Source organism: Chroicocephalus ridibundus, chromosome 11 (genome assembly GCF_963924245.1).
Source record: "Chroicocephalus ridibundus chromosome 11, bChrRid1.1, whole genome shotgun sequence".
NCBI lineage: Eukaryota > Metazoa > Chordata > Aves > Charadriiformes > Laridae > Chroicocephalus > Chroicocephalus ridibundus.
In genome coordinates this window covers 14,103,279-14,119,355 of record NC_086294.1, presented here as the reverse complement: position 1 = coordinate 14,119,355, position 16,077 = coordinate 14,103,279, and the positions used below count along the sequence as shown (strand labels likewise).

The 16,077-nt window shown below is 45.9% G+C and overlaps 1 protein-coding gene across 7 annotated transcripts in view; it reads right to left on the bottom strand.

The window, feature by feature from the left end:
- Positions 1–6,441: 6,441 nt before the first annotated feature.
- The window catches only part of RAPGEF6 (Rap guanine nucleotide exchange factor 6), a 129,685-nt gene continuing 120,049 nt past the window's right edge, over positions 6,442–16,077 (bottom strand). For 5 of the 7 annotated variants that reach the window (XM_063348945.1, XM_063348947.1, XM_063348946.1 and 2 more), the window contains 4 exons: positions 15,489–15,714; positions 12,973–13,484; positions 9,726–10,037; positions 6,442–8,072 (listed from right to left, as the gene is read on the bottom strand). In XM_063348945.1, coding sequence (XP_063205015.1) covers positions 8,047–8,072; positions 9,726–10,037; positions 12,973–13,484; positions 15,489–15,714 — 1,076 coding nt within the window. In that variant the 3' untranslated portion in view covers positions 6,442–8,046. The remainder of the gene's footprint in view (positions 8,073–9,725; positions 10,038–12,972; positions 13,485–15,488; positions 15,715–16,077) is intronic. The other 2 variants (XM_063348949.1, XM_063348951.1) reach the window with 1 other exon arrangement.

Genomic DNA, 16,077 nt, shown 5'->3' with positions numbered 1-16,077 from the left:
CCAGAGGGGTTAAATAAACGTGGGTTTTCACTTCCTTCCCATTTTTTTTAAGAATACTTTTCATAGCTTGCGTTTTCAAGGTTTTCTTCATAGCAACAAGAGCTGCTTTATGTACCCCCGCAACCCAAAAAATGTCATCGGTTCATGTCATCACTTGCCTCCAGGACCTGGATCTTCAAGAAAGCTAAAAATACTGCAAATTCTGGGACAAAGCACAAGAGCTGATGCCACAGCCCTAAAACACATGGGGAAAATACCACGTGCTCTAAGTGCTCCTCCTCAGGAGGTCAGACGAGGAGAAACGCTTTTTCTAGATAAATGACAAATGGCCCAAACCATCTGCCTGGCCCTGTCGCAGAGCCCCGCTGGCGTGGCACAACACCCCCCCGTCAGAGGGGTCTCCTGGCCTCTCCTCCCTCGGCCCTTTAAGCACACAGAAAGCAGCTTTCGAGCAGGCATCATCTGCCAAGCGAGCAGCCTTTTGTGCCAGGAGAGGGGATTAAACGTTCTTTTCATATTTACTTTGGAGGGACAATTCTGGGCTCTTCTTGGAGCACATAATACATGGCATTACCGCAGCCTAACAAGCACTTACTAATTCTACCCAATAAAATCTGATTGATACTTGCTTTCCAGCAGAAAACCAGAAAATGCATTGGTTGAATGCCTGCGATGAATGAAACTGAAGTTTAGGTTGGCAGCTATTGATGCACTAAATGCTATTTCAGGTGACCTGGAGCACACGGAATATGAAGCTCAGTTCACACAGGCAGCTTTCCACCGCTCCCACAACCGCGGGTCAAACCCAAAGGTTTGGAAATGGAAAGGTGAGGATGGGGAGAGCCATAGTGTGGTACATGGTGGGTTCCCACCCCGCGGCAGGGGAAGGAGACTTCCCCGATGGCTCAGAGTGAAGTTCAGGGCTGAAGAATCATAGAATCACAGAATTGTCTCAGTTGAAAGGCACCTTTCAAGATCATCAAGTCTAACCATCAACCTAACTCTGACAAACCCCCACTAACCCATGTCCCTCAGCACCACGTCTGCCCGGCTTTTAAATACCTCCAGGGATGGTGCCTCAACCCCTTCCCTGGGCAGCCTGTTCCAATGCTTCATAACCCTTTCAGTGTAAAAATTTTTCCTAATATCCATCCTAAACCTCCCCTGGTGCACCTTGAGGCCGTTTCCTCTTGTCCCATCGCCTGTTCCTTGGGAGAAGAGACCGACCCCCCTGGCTACACCCTCCTTTCAGGGAGATGTAGAGAGCGAGAAGGTCTCCCCTCGGCCTCCTTTTCTCCAGGCTGAACAATCCCAAACCACGGGTCCCATGAGCTGCTCTGGGTGGCCGGGGTCTGATGCTCGTTTTGGACGGGCAGTTGCTCCATCATCGGGTCTGGGACCCCCGTGCTGAGCTCAGCACACACTGCGGGGGTGTTTGGACCGAAGCCTATTGCCAGCAGGGATTTGCCCCGCTCTGCCCACCGAGGTTGGTAAATCCTCGCTCCAGGGGTGAAGGCAGGACAGCGTCACACCCCAGTGAGGCTGGAAACGCATCAGGGATATCAGAGGATGCCACCTATTTAAAGTAATTTTAGACAAATAAAAAGCAACAAATTGGGCTGCACAAAATAGCTTTTAAAGCCACTAAAAGGAAAAAATAAAAGAGAAAAAAAGTTGGAAGACAAGCCCAAAATTAAAATAATTCATTAAGCAGGAATGCTTGCTAATGAAACTGCTGCTTCTTAATTTGATTTCACACAGCAAATTGCTCGCTGCAGCGTGGCCATAATGACACGGTGCTTTCCAGTAAAACCTGAGCGCTACCCGCCGCCTTCACAGGTTGTCCCAAGAGTTTGGTGGTGGTTCTGCCGCACGGACCCACAGGAAGAACAGCTCTGCAGCCTCCCGGCCCAGGCAGGGACAAGCAGAGAATCATAGAATCACGGAATGGTTTGGGTTGGAAGGGACCTTAAAGCTCATCCAGTGCCACCCCGTGCCCCGGGCAGGGACACCTCCCACCACACCAGGGTGCTCCAAGCCCCGTCCAACCTGGCCTTGAACACCTCCAGGGATGGGGCAAAAGGGCACGGGGTAAATATTACGGGTGAAAACAGCTCATCCAGGCAAGCCAGGAGGAAATCTGAACACCCACCGGACTGCCTCGGAAAGTCCTCAATGCAAAGTCACCTGCCGAGACCCAACGTCCTCCTGCGTCTCGTGGTTTCGGGACTCACGTTGTCCCCATAGACAGCTGCGAGGGTCCCGCGGCAGCCCAAGTGTCCCCGCTGTCACCCGCGGGGACCGGGACCGGCTGAGCATCGCAGGGATTTCGCCGAGGCGCCGATAAAAACACAGGCGATGCTGGCCTCTTGTGGCAGCTCTTGTTTCTGCTCCTTTTTGAAGGAGAATTGGTATATTTTCCGAAGTTTAAAAGAAAATGTTTTTAAAAAATTAACAGCCTCCCAGAAGGTGCCTGAAATCAGCGATCCCCAAAAAGGCAAACCGGGGGAAATGAGACGGAGGAGATGAAGCTCAGCTCTCGCGGCCGCAGCCCCGGGTACGCGGCAGGGACAGGGACAGGGGCTGCCCCAGGGAGGAAAAAATGCCATTTGCACCGAGGAAGCCAACGAGAAGCCGCAGACTTTGCTCGCCAGCATGTACCCCCTGCAGAAGTGCCACACTCCCTAAAAGAATAAGTGTATTTATCCATAAGCTTCCCCTGTATCTTACCTTTTGGATGATCAGTAAATAAATAGAGGGGAAAATGAAGTTACACGCTGGCCCTCCTGGACGGAGCAAGTTGGGCCCAAACCGCCCCCGCAGCACCACGCCGGGGGCTGCCAGGGGCCCCCTGCAAAAAACGGGGGGGAAAAAAAAACAAAACCAAAAAGAGTATTTTCAGCTCCGTGGTTCCACCCTCACTCCCTGCAGGTCTGTATTTGTATTTTCCAGGGTGGGAGTCCGCCAGGCGCAGACTCGGTACGCAGCCCGGTGGCATTTCTGCATCTCGCTCTGGTTGTTCTGGGCTGGAGGCGGAGGCAGCCGAGCTGGGACAGACCCTGGGAGCCGGGAAAGGGAGGAGATGGGGTCCCTGTCCCAGACCCTCCCTGCAGGCCCATGCGGCCCTTGGTGTCCCCGAGATGCCTCCCCGTGTCCCAGCCCCACGAGGGACGGATGGAGCTGCCGCGGGAGCGAGGGGTTTGGGGCAGAGGGACAAGGGGCTGCCGGCAGAGCACCCAGGCCGGGGGGGGGGCTGCGGGAGGAGGATGGACAAACTGCTCTGGGGTGTGGGACAGGAGGGGAGGATGGTGAAGGACCACAGAGGTATGAAGCACAGAGCAGGGTGCTGTCTGGGGGCAGCGTCAGCAGTGGTGCCTCCTTCCTCGCTCCCCTCCTGGTGCCCAGAGGCCACCTCCCTGGCCCAGGGTGGCTGCGACGACCGGTGGGTTGTCTGTCCCCTGCTCCCCCCACTGCGATACCAGCACCCCCATCATCCCACCCGCTGCACAGCCAAGGGGACAAACACCAGACTCAGCCGGGCCTTGGGCAGCACCTGCTTTGATGCCTTTTGGACCAGGAAACCAGGAGCACGTTGCAACTTCTGCTGCTGCCACCGTCCCCATCACCTCCTCCCTGGGGGCTCTGACACCCCCGGGGGGGGCATACGCACACCCAGGCTCTGCAGGAGATGGTCCTCCAGCTGCTGCGTGCTGAGACGGGGGGAGACCAAGCCAAAACCTGAGGGGCCGTCGCTCAGGATGGCAAGGACAAAAATCACTCAGCGGCTGCTCCTCGCCCAGCCCGGGGGGAGCAAGGCTCGGTCAGGCTCCCCCCGCTCCCGTCCTCCACCAGCTGCCAGGAAAGAGCTGCTGGAAACAATTAATATATGTAGATTGTTTATTGATTCCAACATATTAATAGATTGGATAATAAACAGTACTTTTAAACATTCTCTTAACCAAAAATATAACAAATATTTACAATCACTCAGTAAAAATACAAAAAGCATACAGAGGCACTGTCTTTCTAAAAGACATAAGTGTAAGAGGTATCAAAAAATAGGAGACAAACATTGCTTGTTACAGAATACTTTACAATCACTGACTTGTGCAGTACAATTGCTATTGGAATATCATTACATCTGTGCAGTTTTGCCAATATGCTCACATATTTAAGAATTTAATTAATACCAAGCTAAACTGCATTCCAGGTATATCAAAAATAAAGATAAAACAATAAAAAGCACAACGTAAGCAAAAGCTGGGTTGGGAATTCAAGGTAGATTACCCTCTATACAAGCGTTCTAAAATATAATGTGTAAAGCTTTTCTAAAGAGAGAGTATCCCTTTTTTCTCCTGTTTTTGTGAAGGCAGTGATAAGTTTATCCTTTTAAAAAAAAATTATCTAATTCTAATGTTTTATAAAAACTTAAATGGCAAGTTCGGATTTCCACTGTTGCCTGCGGTGAAATGAGCTGGGAGATGATGAAAGAGGTGTTGTGCCACCACCGACGCCATGTGGGTTCCCTTCTGCAAGTGACATCCCTGATGGGATCAGCCCTGGGGCAACGGGAGACCCTCCGCCCCCGGGGGAGCCGGCAGGGAGTGGGCAGGGAGCCGGCAGCCCTCAGTGCTCCCCGCAGCCCATCCCAAGCAACGGCCCTGACCCTCTCCCAGTGAAGCATCACTCACCTCTATGGAATTCCTTACGGGATAAAGGCAAAGCAAACGAGCCAGGAGAGCAACGCGAGCAAACCTCCACCCGTTCCGGCACGTCCACATCGCAAAAACACGTAGGTAAAGATCTGCAGACATCACCTTTCCATCATTCAGTATATTTGGGAGATGAAACCAGTTCTCAGATCTCATTTTCCCCTTTCCGCAACCGGGGAAGCCAATTAAATTTTACAGAACCGCGCTGCTTTCTCAGGAATTACTCGGAAGTTTAAGATCTATAAAGCACAATGGAATACTGTATGGTGATATCACAAACACCTGAAAGCGATGTTTCACCCGCAAGTCAAGAGCAAACAAGCAGCAGAAAGCCAGCAAGCCGAGGTGCGGCAGTGGAAGAACGTGACACAAGGCATTTTAATTGTTCATGGAAATCAGAGCCCGAGTCGGAGGAACCCGGTGGAGGTACCACGTCAGGAATCTGCGATCCAGAAGACATCGCTTCAGTAAAGCGGTGTACAGCAGGCACTGACCACCATTTGAATTACTGAAAAAAGGGATAATGTCTCTTCAAATCCATACCAGACACACTACATTTGGCTATCAGCCCCGATCAATGTGATCGGTTGATTTAAAAAACAAACAAACAAACAAAAATCCCAGCAAGGACCAGCAGAGGCAAGCCACACTGTGCGGGGCAGGAGAAGCAGAAGTAGTAGCTCATCTGTCCATAGTTTACGCAGGATTTATTTACACCAGCTGTATTGGATATTAGGAAAATACGATTAGCAAGACTTCCACTCACTTTAAAAACTTGTCAGCGTCCTGAAAAGCCCTGCAGAACAGACGGAGGCTGCTGATGTGCAAACACCACGTTTCGACGGGCGATTTATTCAACTGCTCTTTAGGAGACCCTAGCCCCGCTCCCCCGAGGAGCTTCACCGTGTCCTCAAAGGCAGCACGATCGGGGTTTTTTGAGGGAAAAGGAAGTCACTTTAGCAACAACCCTTCATCCCTTAGACTTTTGTTCAACAGGCGTCAATAAACTACAGCTCAACAGCCGAGGTGACGGGAACCGCGTGACTGAATGTACCTGGCACAGCGCAGAGGATTTTCTGACGCCACACGAAGCTGTTGCACAACTCCGCAGAGAAGGTAACAAGCGACCACAGCTGATGATGGGATTGCTCCGACTTGGATTTACATCCCGCAAAAATAGCAATTTAACAGTTATATTATCAACATTAGATGTGCTGAAAATAATCGCTCTGCCCTGTGTTGCTTTGACACTTACATTAATCTTTATTCATTAAGGCCTGTGCAGGTTCATTATATTCATTAAGGCCTCGAAAAAAGCAAAATGCGTTTATTATGATACACCTCAACTGATTTTTAATATATTTTTTCCAATCGTTTGCTCCTCCTTTTTGTGCCAAATAGTAATACAGCCAACCAATTAGTTCGGAATTAGGCATCCCTTCCTCAGCATCGCTTTTGATTTATGTTTTTTCCCAATGCCAGCCCACACGGGGCTGTTCTGGCGGCAGGGAAACCCCGAAGCTGGCACCATGGGAAGGCGGCCACGGGCTGGGTGACACCCGGTCACCCGGCAGCATCCATCCCCAGCCGCGACGGGGAAAGCACATCAAAGGCTTTGGGTGGCTTTTGGTACTTGTGTCATTTTGAGAAAACGTTGCATTCACCTCGCACCCCCTGCACGCATACGGGAAAGAAAAATAAAAAACAAACTCTTAAAGCTCTTCACAACTATGGATATAGAAATCATTTTTGAGGCACTGTAAAAATGACAAACATCTTTCTAGCTTAGGCTGTAAACATCACAACAAAGATTTACAATTAAATGTTTAAATACATATTCACACATTCATGTCCATTTTTAACACTAGAACGGGGCATCGTGTGCTAGAAGAAAGAAAGAAAGAAAGAAACTGCAGGTATTTCCAGTTTTACCCCTCTGCGCTCTGGCTGGCTAAGCAAAAATCAAATAAGCAATTCAAATATTTGACCATAGTCAAAGTAGAGGATCATGTGTTAATACTGACTGGCTGAAAGTCAAAACTGCCGTTGACATCACCACCACCAGGATTTGTAGCTGGGATTTAAAACAAAGTGTTTTGAGATCATCTGTATTTTCCAGATGAGCACAACGGAGTTTTTTTAACCCATCATAAAATGCATTATAGTCTTATATAAGGATTATGCCATTTAATATTCAGTTTCACAAATTTTACTGTGAAATGAAGGCGATTTATAATTATTTTAATTTTTTTTTTTTTAAAGGTAACCTTTGCACCTAAATCCTGTGCAACTCTGGTAAAAGGCCAGAAGGCGTGGGATGATCTTAAAACCCACAAGACAGGGTTTATTTTGGTTCCTGGCACCGCGCTTTGCATGCTCGACTCTGCAGGGCAAAACCCGGGTAAAGCTCTTTTGGGAAAACTCCAAACTCCCCTCGCGGCTCCCGTCAGCTCCGGCCCCCACATTCCAAACGGTTCCTGAGGAGGGGAGGAGAGCACCAACTATCGCTTTAGTTGGCTGGCAGCTCAAATATTTCCCAAAATACTTTGAGGGCGGAGGTTTTTGGGCAGAGGCAGGGCCCGACACATGCCGCTCTGCGGGGCTTTGTGCTCTATTTATATTTCATCTAAAACCACCCTAAATTCCGTGTATTTCTGCACCCGATAATGTCCCATTTCTAGTTTTCTGTGTTTATTTTGAGAGCGCAACAGTTTATGTGCACCTAATTTTCTATCACATTGACTAAACATTTATATTAGCCAACCAGAGCACTGCCAACACAAAGAAAGGAAATTCCCATCAAAAAAAAAATTTTAAATTAATAAATTATTTTCAGATACTTCAGCAATGTCCTTTGCTTTTGCTGACATTTTGATATATATATTTTTTTTTTTTTTAAAAAGTTCATAAAATAACACTCTTAGACTTGTAATGATCATGTAGAAAATAAGGAGGATGGAAAACTACCAAAGGATTCGATGGTATCATACAGAAGCCTGCTTCCAAGTTTCAAGCGGTGGTAACAACTGGTCCTCCCGAATGCATGAAGCCTGGTCCATCTCCGGCCACCACCGTGGGTATCTGGGTAGTCAGTAGGCTCCTTGGAAACGGTTTTCTGTTTCACAGGTGGAAATAAGCTTTCTTAGGCGGTGGTGGACTGCAGTAAGGTAGAGAGACGTGGTCCAGCCCGTTCCACCTTGGCGCACCAGAGGCGAAGGCGCGGGCCGAGGTCAGCAGCAGCAGCAGCAAGGGTTGGCCTCCACTAACAGAATCCCATGGTCCTTCTCCCCACATCCCTGGAGCGGTGAAGTGGTTCACAGAAATAGCCCGGTGGTTAGACCGCTGATACTTGCTCGTCTTCTGCAAAAGAAGAGGAAAAAAAAAAGAAAAAACAAGAGTAAATGATTCCATCAGACCCTCCTCGGGCGCAGCGGGTGCCCAACGGCACCCAGTTACGTGATTAGACTGGTTCTGTGAAGGCTTCACTACTTCGTCGTGTCTTAATCATTGACCACGACATATTCAGGACCACCATTTATCAAATCCTCAGGTGGTCCAAGGCATTACAGGCACATAATAAAGATGAATTGCAAAACAGAAAATCCCAGATCCTCCAAAAATTATTAGCATGCAGCTCCCAGTATCCCCAAAGCTACCGATTTGGGAGAAAAGCCAGTAAATTACTTTCCAACATGCAGTGAGCGTCATAGCCTGAGTAAAATTAACCAAGCACTTTAAAAATAGTAAAATAGGTGTATCTAAAAGTGTATGGTTAAATTTAGTTTAGAAAAATTTGGATTAAAATGTTTGAAGCAATTACTTCCTTATTTTCACATCAAAAATATTTAACACGACAACTGAATTAATGCTGGGCAACGTTACGTTTTACCGTAAGTTTGAATTGCAGCACTAGTATGTATGTTAAATACCGTTTATGTATTTTAAAGGACCAAGATAGGATCATTTTGCATCAGAAATCGTTTTAATCTAAATCCACGCTCATTTTAAGCCAGACTGAAATTGAAGGAAACAACCACAACATTCGAATTAAAAAAAAATGAGTTCACCAGCAAAGGGCACAGAGAGATCACACCAGTGCATAGCTACTGAAAGCAAATCGGCAGATAAACAATTAAGTAGAAATTCACCTAATGTGAAGTTAGTTTTGACACAATATAAGAGCAGTCTTTTTCAGAAAAATCTCTTGCGTTTTGGTCACCCGAAACATGCTGTGCTCGGCAGCATTGGCTGTTGCTTCAAACAAGATCATCAAGAATTTAACTGGAAGAGACGCTGTCAGGCCCAGTTGGGCTGAGAAGTCAGGTTTTATTAAATGCGCCTTTCAGAAGAACAGAAATTCACTGTTATTTCGTTCAACGTTTTTAAACCCAACCTCCAGAAAGCTCTGTTGAGGAGCGAGGCAGCTTAACGCTAGCACGTGAGAGTACAAATGTCAAACGAGTTCAGAGTTGTACAACACTCCACCAAATCTAAATTCAAAGTACTCGCTTTAGGTCCCCATCCTGATGCCATCCGAAACCGGCAGGACACCAGTTAACCCAGAGAGGTGGGAGCTTTTCTGCAGGTAATTCATAGCCCGACAGTGTCTCTTGAAGTCATCGTCACCACTGAGAGGAGACAGATCATAAAGAAAAAAAAATAGTATCTACATGCTCTTAAGTGTCTCAGTTGTGCTTTTGGAGACCTCACATGTTTTTTTTTTTTTATATATATTTATTTATTTATATATAATTTAAAATCTGTTCGATGTCAACATGCTTTTTCTAAAGGGAAGGCATTCTTTTTGGTTTTTTTAAAGTGCATATACATGCATACGGATATGCATGTGTATACAGCCATACAAACATATTTGTGTATTTAGAGATTAATGACGTTTTAATCTCCAAGAATGACCACGCGAAAGCCCAGAACATCATTGTGAAGTAAACACTGCACAGACCAGATTCACACAGCAGTTCACTTAACATCTACCGAGCCAGGTGTTGCACATACCATCCTCTTCACTATCTGCGTCAGTCATATCTGCTAGTTTGGGGTTGGACGGCTGCCGATTATGCCACTGTGGCATCTTCGATGAAATACAGGCCACCGGTTCACTACCGAGAGAAGCTGATGAAAGTCTAGAGAGGTCACTGTGCAGCATCTTTGACCTCTGCACTGCCACACTATAGTCTGGAGGTTTTAGGTGTGGGTGATGGGGCGATCCTTCCTTTATGTCCGCTAAAGAAATCCCCATATATCCCGGAGGGGTGGGCGGTGGCTCCCTATACCTATCGTCCTTCTTAGGTGAGGTGACACAGTACACTGGCACAAGAAATAAGCAATGGAAATGTTAAAGAAGAAAAAAAAAAAAAAAGAAAAAGGAAACAAAACGTTAAAAAATCATGAAATGTTACAATGGCAAAACAGAAACTGATAACAAAATGCAAATGCAGAAACACCGGTTATAACGACAGCAGCAGATATTTATGCTTTCATTTATGTTTGCTACTTATTTTAAGAAGTCAGAGTAGCAACAGAACCCGTGAACTCATTAGGCAAGATGCCAATTGAGCAGAAACAGGACTATAACCTTCTCTACAATTAACTTGCAATTGCAGCGTTCATTATACACATCCCTGCTCCCGCGGGATGCCGGGGAGCTCTCCCTGTGGATGGAGACCAGCATGGCAGCGCCACCGGCCGAGCCGGCTCCTGCTCTGTTACAGGCTGGGGAACAGAAACAACAGAAATTAAGGCGACTAGCCTTAAAAATTACTTTGCTCAGTGTGCTAGCATCCGATAGCAAAAACTGCTGGTTGAATTCAATGATATCCACTTCATCACCCATCAGTGGCTTAACAGAAATCCATTATTATGAAATACCACCGTATCAATTCACGTGTAATAAGACATTAAACCATCCGATCAGCTATGCTATAGAAAACCCCTAGTATCACATGAAACCATGAGGCAAACTGTATATAGAGCCTGCATTCCTTATTTTGCATTTTCTAACAGTAAACAATGGCTTATCAAGTCCATACTTTCCTTCCCCACTCATCGGCAGTTCAGGTCACACAGGCTCTCAAACCAAAGCTTAACTTTTTTTTCATTTCCCTCCCCTCCCACCCACCCGCAGGTCTGGGGCTCATGTGCATGTTAAATCGGGCTTTTTTTCATGTACGTGTTGCAACAGGAGAGTTTCAAAGCTAGGGTAATTTTTAAAACCTATTAGTTGAGTGAATTTGCATTCTTCTGGTGGATACATTTTGAACAGTGCACGTTCATTACTGTTCCTCTTATTTCAGCAACTGTAGTATTTCTACAATAATGTGAAAGGGTGAAAATAATGGAGTACTTCTTATTGTGTTGTGGACCTGTGAGATTCTGGGTGTCGGTGCGAGGAGCGAGAGCTGTTTCAGAGCTGATGGGCCCAGTTCATGCTTGGGCTTATAGGAAAATAAAGAAAACTGAATTCACATAGCCTGGGTTTTAGCAGATACACGTGGGTAACAGGCACAGATTTATACTGCTGATTTATAGAAACCCCCCTTCCCAAGCAGCTGATTACGCAAATATTTACTCTGCAAAGAGAATCGGGTGAAATTCCACACAGTGGTTAAGGGAAATGTAACTAAAAGGCAGCAATATAAATTTTGATATCTACTATAGGTAAGAGTAATGGAAGAACTTTTCCCGGTGGATGTACAGTAATGGCACATCACCACTCCACACCCTCTCTGCTGGTGAAGCAAAGGACGCAGCAAGAAATGTTCAACAGAGGTGCGCATGAAGTTACGAAGTCATCGCCTTTACTGATGCCACCAAGCCCGCGTTCTGCCATTAATATGTGGGCAAAGCCTTTCCGCTCCTTTTTAAAGGTTTCAGGCAAGTAAGCTTGTGCCAGTCCTTTTGGAGGACTATTCACCACCAGCACTCATTAAGCAAACAAACTGAAGATTCTTGCTTTGTTTATTCAGAACTCACGCAGTCATCACAGGCTCCGGCAACAAGCTGTTTGTAGAGAATGAGCAAATGGTGAAATAAAGTGAAAACATCTTTGGCATACTGTATGGTGGTGAAGAGCTAACAGATTTGCATTTGCAAACCAGAAATTATATCCACCTGTATCAGATCTTTGCTGAAGTAGCCGTACGCATGCTCGACAAGCACACCGTGAGTGCTCCTCACCAGCGTGCTGGGACTGCACGAAGGAGGTGCAGTACGGAAACAGCATTAAAAAGAAGCCGTGAGCAAAGACAGCACATACTGAATAGGTAACACGCCATCTCCTAAAACAGCTCAGAGGCTCGTGAGCAGCTCTGAAAAGCTACAAGGCGCAAAGCACATGCAGAGAGAGCTGTGAGCGACCTTTCTGCAAGGCTCCGCCATCCTGCCTTTCTTCTACAAAGCCAAGGAGGAGGAATGCAATCCAAGACCTCCACCCTACGTGCCATGTTTATTAAGGCAATTACCTTTGATAACATAAACGCTTCCAGCAACCTACTCAGTAATTAAATTGCATTTCAGCTGCACCCTCGACTTACAGTCCAGAAAGCTTTGCTCTCCATGTTTTATCTTGTTCCTAACCCAGTTCCTTTAGTTTTGGCTGCTAAACTCACTAGGACAGGGAAAGAACATCTTGCTTGGTAGAACTATGCATCTTTGAAAAGACATTTTGCAAGTTTTTCTCCTTTCATATGTAGCCAAACTGCAGTTGTATAACCAAACAAACAGCAGTTTAACACAGCAAAGAGAGCAAGGGAATCTGCTTTGCCCTTGAGCTTGCAGAGCCCAAAGGCCGGTGCCCCAGCTCAGAGAGGAGAGCTCTGACCCCTCAGTAGTCACGCTCTTCCCTCTTGGATTCATGGAAACTCTGTATTACATGGACTTGAAGAAGCCATACTTGTTGCTCCTTGCCAGAGCAATGTCTATAGTGATGAGTTTCCAAAAATCATCCAAAAAACCAGAAAGCCATACTACAGAGAAGGACTGCCTGACATTTTCATGAAGACAGTTCTCCTGCAGACCCATGCTGGGGCCGGGAAGCGGGCTGGTTTATCATTTCAACTTTCCTAATGCAAAAGAAGGTGGCTTGAAAACACACTGTCTGTGTAGTGTTCTGATGAAAACCACATGTAAAGCTGAATTTAACATGCCATCCAGCCCCCAGACCTGCTGATGTCATTTCTTAACAACTTAATATCAAAATGAAAACCAGATGTAGAAGCTTCCATAAGCTGTTGGCTTGACTTACCTATCAGGCCTTTTTCTGTACTCGAAGTAACGGTTTTGTAAGTTGTATCACCGCCTGGTTTAGAGTCCAAAACCTCCGTCTGCTCTGCTGTAGAGTTCTCCAGCCCCCTCCGCTTAATTGTCCCATAGTTTGTTTCGTAGGTGTCTGAGAGCGAGCTGGAGGAGGCCCAGCTCTGCCGAGACTGATCGAGCTCCACGCTGGCTTTCGACTGCCTGTTGGTTTTGGAAAAGGCATCAGAATACAAATAAGCCTCCTCAGAGTAACAGTTTGTGGGGTCGACTTCAGCTATAGGTCCGTCCAGCTGGGTGTGACGGTAAGAATTGAGGAGATCCCAGCTCTTCTGGTTTGGGATATTCTGGAAGTTGTCATGAGAACTACTCGAGCATGAAGTCCAGCTTCCCCTGCCGCTATCTGCTGCCTCTATGGTGATGTGTTCATGGGAGATCTCCTCGCTGCTCATGGAGGACGTGAAAGCCATCCCTCGGATGAGAGCAGGCCTAGTGACTGACCAGCTGCATTTGAAAACAACAGAAAGCAGAAAAAAACTAAACCTGTCAGCTTTTAAAAGAAAAGAAAAGTGACACACTCAGAAACAATTATCTGGTTTTAAAAGCAAATAATCTCTGGCTTTAAAACAGGTACACAGGAAAGTCACGGCCCACGGGAGCACTGACAAGAGACACAGCTATTCCCAATTCATTACTGCACACGGCAGCTGGGCAGTTATTCCCAAGGGAATAACAAGTCTGCAACAGGCTTCACCCCAGATCCACAAAAATCTGGTCCACAGAAGCCTTCCTCTATCAACCACAGCAAGACAGTGCCTGACAGAAAGCAGAAGAGTAATTATATCTCTTAGTTTCAGGCTACTACCACCTTTTTCTTTGCATTTATAAACTAAAACCAAAGTAAATATTTAGAATAAAAGCCAACCCCTTCAGTGGCAGCGACAATAAAGCTGTTCAGACAGAGTGGAGGTAGTTGTATTTCAAGAGCATTTGGAAATATTGGGCATAAATAACATTTGTGGAAACGATCTGGAGTGACAGATTCTGAAACCCAAGCACAAATTTTCTTGTTTTAAGACATGGTTGCTAAAAGCTCTAATAGCTGTCAAGATATAATTAAGGGGGAAAAAAATAAAGCCAGGTTTGCATGAATTTAGAATACATGAAGTTACAATTGCTAGACATTATTGAAGTCTCTTAACTATTTCTGGTTGTGTTACCAAATGCATGGACAGCACAACATTAAAATTCAACACTACCCCTCAGCAGTTTACTGACATGTTGTGAAATCAAGGAACATTTCTTAGATATATGCAAACAACTTTTTTTTCTCCTTGCTTTTCTAAGTTCTAGTATGCAAACTGCTTTCTTCCCTCTAAAGCCCACTGAAACTAAGGCATAAAGGAACAACCATAAACCATGAACAATCTGCTTTTAATCTGCAAAGAGACGAGCGAGTTCAGAGAGCAGCAGCGTCGTTGCTGCCATCCACTGTCCTTCAGCCACCACTGAAGGCTTTTCCCAGCCAGCACCAAAGGTACCCACCGTAACCTGGTCCGACGGGACACTTTGCTCAATACACTGAGACTGAATAAACACGTTCTCAGCACGTGTTATGAATTTTAGAAAAGGGAATTATTTTGGTTTATGAAGCACAGCTTTAAATTCCCACTTTAGCACAATGAAATAAACTGCATCACAAATTTCTTAAGCGCTGCATCACTTTAGCAAAGCATACACTAAAAAGCTTTTTTTTTTTTTTACAGGGGAGAAAACATCACTGAATTAAAGTCAATTATACAGAAACAACATATATCTGTCTATAGAGTTCAATCATTAAAAAAATTATATCGCTTTAGAGAGGAGCTGTAAAGATTATAAATGTAAGGAGCATCTCTCACTGACTTGAATCTACAACAACTGAGGACAGAAGATGCTATCCCAAGAAGACTCCCACGGATTAAACCTTATGGATCAAAGCTTAACATCTAGTATGACAAAAGCAAAACCTTCCAATTCAAAGTGTCACCTCAGGACAAGTTCTCATTGTGCTAAAGTAACAAGCCCTCTTGTGTGGACACTCTCAGGAAGGCAGTGGCAGAAAGCTTCCAGCCTGCCTAAGCAACAGATGATAATAATAAAAATCTTTAAAAATGACATGAGAGTATGTTAAATGACTGGCACTTCTGACTCAGAGAGAATTGGTAATATCCTGTTCTTGTTCTGTCATCTCTCACTACTGCTCTAATTAGTTAAGTATCATCACAGCTTTTAACGCATTTGCAGTCTCCTGCAAGAGAAGTCCATCTGAACCCCACCGATGGGAACAAGCTACTCAAGTAGTGTTTCTTGGGAAAACAGGCTCTTCCCATACAGAGCAACCAGAACTCCAGCTTCCAGCAAGAGCTTAACAACCACAGAAGAGTGCATAACTGTGCCCTGACCAAAGCTTCGTTACCCCTTCTGACACCGGGACACCAAGCCCAACCAAAACCAGTTGCGTCTTACCCTGGGCACGGCTGGGCGTAATCAGCCAGCGGCTGAGGATGCTCTTTTCTCTCTGTGCCCCCCGAATCCACCACAATGAGAGACTGGGACAAACTCCTCTCATCCTGCAGCGCTGCCGACATTGAGTCCACGGAGCAGTTGCTCACGATGCTGGACCGGGATGAAATCTCACTGTGACTGGAGTCCGAGAAGTTGTCAGATTTAGTGGAAGGTATGAGGGCGTAGCCTAAAGGAGAGGGGAAGAAAACGTCTTGGTCAAAGAGCAATTAAGTTTACTAGGTATGACAACGAAGTGTTGACACACATTTCAGCAAGGATATTTAAAACACAAAACAATCAAACCCTGTTTGCATACAAGCAGTCCACTATATTTTTTAGGGTACTAAAGCTTTTATCATCTATCAGCATCTCGCACAGTAATGCATTAATGCAAGTCTGGTGACACCAATAACCTACCTGCAGCTCCACTACTCTCCAGACCAGAAGGTTAAACCTACACAGACAGGATCAACATTTGCAGCATGAATAGTGAGTGGATAGATCAGCTCTTTCCGATTCTGCAAGCGCTGAGTCCTCTAGTATAAATGCA